Source organism: Aplysia californica, unplaced genomic scaffold, assembly GCF_000002075.1.
Source record: "Aplysia californica isolate F4 #8 unplaced genomic scaffold, AplCal3.0 scaffold00864, whole genome shotgun sequence".
NCBI lineage: Eukaryota > Metazoa > Mollusca > Gastropoda > Aplysiida > Aplysiidae > Aplysia > Aplysia californica.
In genome coordinates, this window is record NW_004798134.1 from 228987 (window position 1) to 230820 (window position 1834).

General features: G+C 44.8%; 1 protein-coding gene across 2 annotated transcripts in view; it reads right to left on the minus strand.

The window, feature by feature from the left end:
• Nucleotides 1-1834, minus strand: part of LOC101851374 (BTB/POZ domain-containing protein At5g03250) — a 12158-nt gene that overhangs the window by 7875 nt on the left and 2449 nt on the right. For both annotated transcript variants that reach the window (XM_005110199.3, XM_005110198.3), the window contains exon 2: nt 148-1203. In XM_005110199.3, the coding sequence (XP_005110256.1) occupies nt 148-1191 (1044 nt within the window). In that variant the 5' untranslated portion in view covers nt 1192-1203. The remainder of the gene's footprint in view (nt 1-147; nt 1204-1834) is intronic.

Genomic DNA, 1834 nt, shown 5'->3' on the forward strand with positions numbered 1-1834 from the left:
CATGTGTGTGTGTGTGTGTGTGTGTGTGTGTGTGTGTGTGTGTGTGTGTGTGTGTAAGTGTGTGTTTGTGTGTGCGTGCGTGCGTGCGTTTTCTTGTGTATTACAGTGTTGCTGCTTCATGTAATTTCGCTTAAATGAAATACTTACCTTAGTCAGCCACTCCATTGTGACAGCGGGGATACTGAAGGCCTCCTCGGGCAGCACCAGTAGCACTTTGTCCAAAACTTGCTTCAAGTCTACGGCCTTGTCTGGAGTTGTGACGGTGGACTCATCCGCTTCGCCGGCTGCTGATTTTGCTGTAGTTAATGATAGAACTGTTTCGGACGTGTCCGTGTCCTTTTCGGGTGCCGGACTTGAGTTGGACGGTTTATCGTCGCTCTCTAATGATTGCGAACCGTTACTCATTCCTCTTCTGAGGCCATTATCAGCGTCCATGGCGGATGAGACGTACCTTACGGCAAGAGCGCCCAACTCTGAACAACCCACGCCTTTGTTACGAGCTTTAGACAAGATGGTTGCGAACCATTCAGGACACAGGGACACCAGGCTAGAAATGCTTTGTTCATCCAGTTGATCGACGATTTGATCCGCTGCTGGTGGTCCCAGCACCCTAGTGAACGCTGACAGATTTTCACTTCCGTGTGAGGTAGGCGCGACCTTTGTGAACGCACCCCCATTCCTGAAAGCTCCGGTGGGAACACTGGGCTTCAGCCAGCATTCTACTAAAGCGTTTATGCACGAATCAACCACGCCTGCAACTTTAGCAGCATCACCAACACTTTTGCATTGCATCAGCAGATCAATTATTGATGGAGTCGCGCGGTTCAGCTTTGCGGCAGACATGGTGTCCCCTAAATACTTTTCCGACACTTCCACAAGATTGCCAGGTCCAAACATTTTCAGATATTCCGCCGCCGAGCGAATAGCCACAATGTTGCCTTTGTTCATGTTGACAGGCATGTTGTAGCAAAAGTCTGCTACCTGTCCAAAAATCTCGTTACCTCCCGGAAAATTCCAAAGTTCTTCCCGGACTGGATCAGCCTCTCCTCCTGGGCGAGATCTGGCGAGCTCACAAAAGTGATCCGACCTCGCGTACAGAGGGAACTTGTGTAGTTTGTGCTCTTGCTTATCAAGCACGACTGTAATGTCGCTCAGATCTCCGCTCTCTCGAAACTTTGAGAAATCCATCATGTCAGCTGAGCGCTGAGAAAAGATAAGGGAAAATGTCACTTTTATTTATCCCCTAAAGAAACGTTACGCTCTGATAGGGTGTACAATGCATGTACATGACATAATATTTAGAAATACATGTAATGTCAACTTCGCATAACACACAATGATATCATGATACAGGCAAAGCAGACATACCATTGTTATTCGCTGCAGTGCAATACTTTGTTTTGTTTTTGTTTTGTATTTTTGTTTTGTTTTGTTTTGTTTTAAGCTAGAATTAATGTGCCTTACTCAGTTTAATGATTTAAGTAAACATCATATAGACAGCCAATAGAAGTGTCGTGTCACTGACACCGCTTTTGTCATTTGTAAGCCCGAGTTTACAAACCACTCGGCCACTGGAGCCTTCATGAAACTTTTCGGGAAAAGCTCAGAAAATTAGTAGGCTATACGTTCAACAATAGCTGATCTATTCGTGCGGTTTATGGCGTGTATAGTCATGCATTATATCAACATACTAACTTGTACTGATACATAGCTTTTTCAATGTTCATTAGTATGAAAAAACATCAACGGGGTAGAGATCATTCAATGTTTTCAAAATCATAAGCGGATAGGCAAAAATAAATGAAAGAAGAAAGGTGCGACATTGTTAACCCCC